At 54.5% G+C, this 1496-nt stretch overlaps 1 protein-coding gene across 1 annotated transcript in view; it reads right to left on the minus strand.

Moving 5' to 3' along the window:
- The window catches only part of HMX1 (H6 family homeobox 1), a 4022-nt gene extending 3694 nt beyond the window's left edge, over positions 1–328 (minus strand). The window contains exon 1 of the mRNA XM_014966706.1: positions 211–328. Within this exon, the coding sequence (XP_014822192.1) occupies positions 211–328 (118 nt within the window). The remainder of the gene's footprint in view (positions 1–210) is intronic.
- Between the last annotated feature and the right edge of the window lie 1168 nt (positions 329–1496).

Below are 1496 nucleotides of genomic sequence, written 5' to 3' on the forward strand. Positions count from 1 at the left end.
GGGGAAAGGGGGGGGGGGTGAGAGGAGGGAGACATCCCCCCCGTGAGCAGTCAGTGTCCGCGGCCGCGGACTGTCCCGCCGGTGGAGAGGAGGATGCCCGGTACAGAGGGGACCATTGTCTACAGGGTCTCCCGAGAGCCAGGTGGTGACATTTAACCTTTTCCTATGTATATACATATGTAGGCATATATATTTGCATATGCATATTACCTCTACCAAGTGTGCTTAGAGAGACGGTCCGCCCCCGCGCACCGGAGCCGTCCAGGTCGCCCCGTCTCTGGGCATCTCCAGCACCCAGCTCCTGGCGTTGCAGCTCCGCAGCCCGCATCTTATTTTTATTTTTATTTTTTTAGTATTATTATTCCTGCTGTAAAGCCACTTCATGGAAAGTTGTAAAGCCACCCTCCGCCTGCCCCTTTCTCCTCAGCCTTCTGGATCCTCCCGCCTCGGGACAGGGGTCCCCAGCAACCCCCCCCTCCCCTCCCAAAACTGCCCCTCGCTGCAGGGCGGGGGGGCAGGGGGAGTTATCCGTCCTCTGCCTTCTTCCCTGGGAGCAGGCGGGCCAGGGGCGGAGAGGGACGAGTGGATGCAGAGCGGGCGTCGGAGACCCGCGGAGGTTTGGGTGAGTACGTGGATGCCCTTGCGATGTTCACCTGCGGATCAGCTCTCTCCTCCTGCTCTCCTCTGCCGGCATATCCCTACTTGTTCCCCTTTGGGGTGCTCTTGGACAAGCACCCCATTCCCGAAATCCGCCTCCCCCTCCTCCTTTTGAGCTGGGGGCCCCGCTTAGTGCCCGGCGGGAGCGTCCGACGGGGCCGGGGCGCTGGCGGGTGCGGAGCCGGTCTCCCCGGTACAGAGAGATCCCGCTCCCTTTCACGAGGTGGCCGTGGAGACCTTTCAGGTCAGGGCCTATTTCAGGAAGAAAAGAAAAAAAGTATTAAAAACAAGAAAGAAAGAAAAGGAACAATTCAATTTCCAAAGGCTCCAGAAAGACGCAAGGAGCCAGAGCTCAGAAATGGGACTCTGGAAAAGCAGGAATATACAGGGACACGTTCGGAGTTCTGTCTTACCTGGGCAGGGACCGAGAGCAGCCCGGGGAACCGTAAACCCTGAGAAAGGGCTTTCGTCACTTGTTGCACAGGAGTGAGGGTGTTACCGACCGCCGCTTTTATGCTCTGCGCGTCCTGCTGCGTGATGCTGGGGAGGAAATGCGAGTTTGACTGATAAGTCCGAAGCATCCATAAACCGCCAGCTCTGTTTGACTGGCAGACTCAGAAAATATATGTGTGCTTTCCTGAATAAAGAGTAAAAGGTTGACCCTAGTTCCTTCTATACATTTTATAAACAATGTGCAAAAGATAGGGGTGTATCCCGTATCCATATTTTTAAAAGTGTCCCTAAAGTGTGGTCATGCAACTCATGTAATATTGTCTTCCAGATAAAAATAGTATAATAAAATCAATAACAGTAAATTTGGTCTTTCTTCCCCTTCCCCC

This window comes from Calidris pugnax, unplaced genomic scaffold, assembly GCF_001431845.1.
Source record: "Calidris pugnax isolate Ruff unplaced genomic scaffold, ASM143184v1 scaffold14, whole genome shotgun sequence".
Classification (NCBI taxonomy): domain Eukaryota; kingdom Metazoa; phylum Chordata; class Aves; order Charadriiformes; family Scolopacidae; genus Calidris; species Calidris pugnax.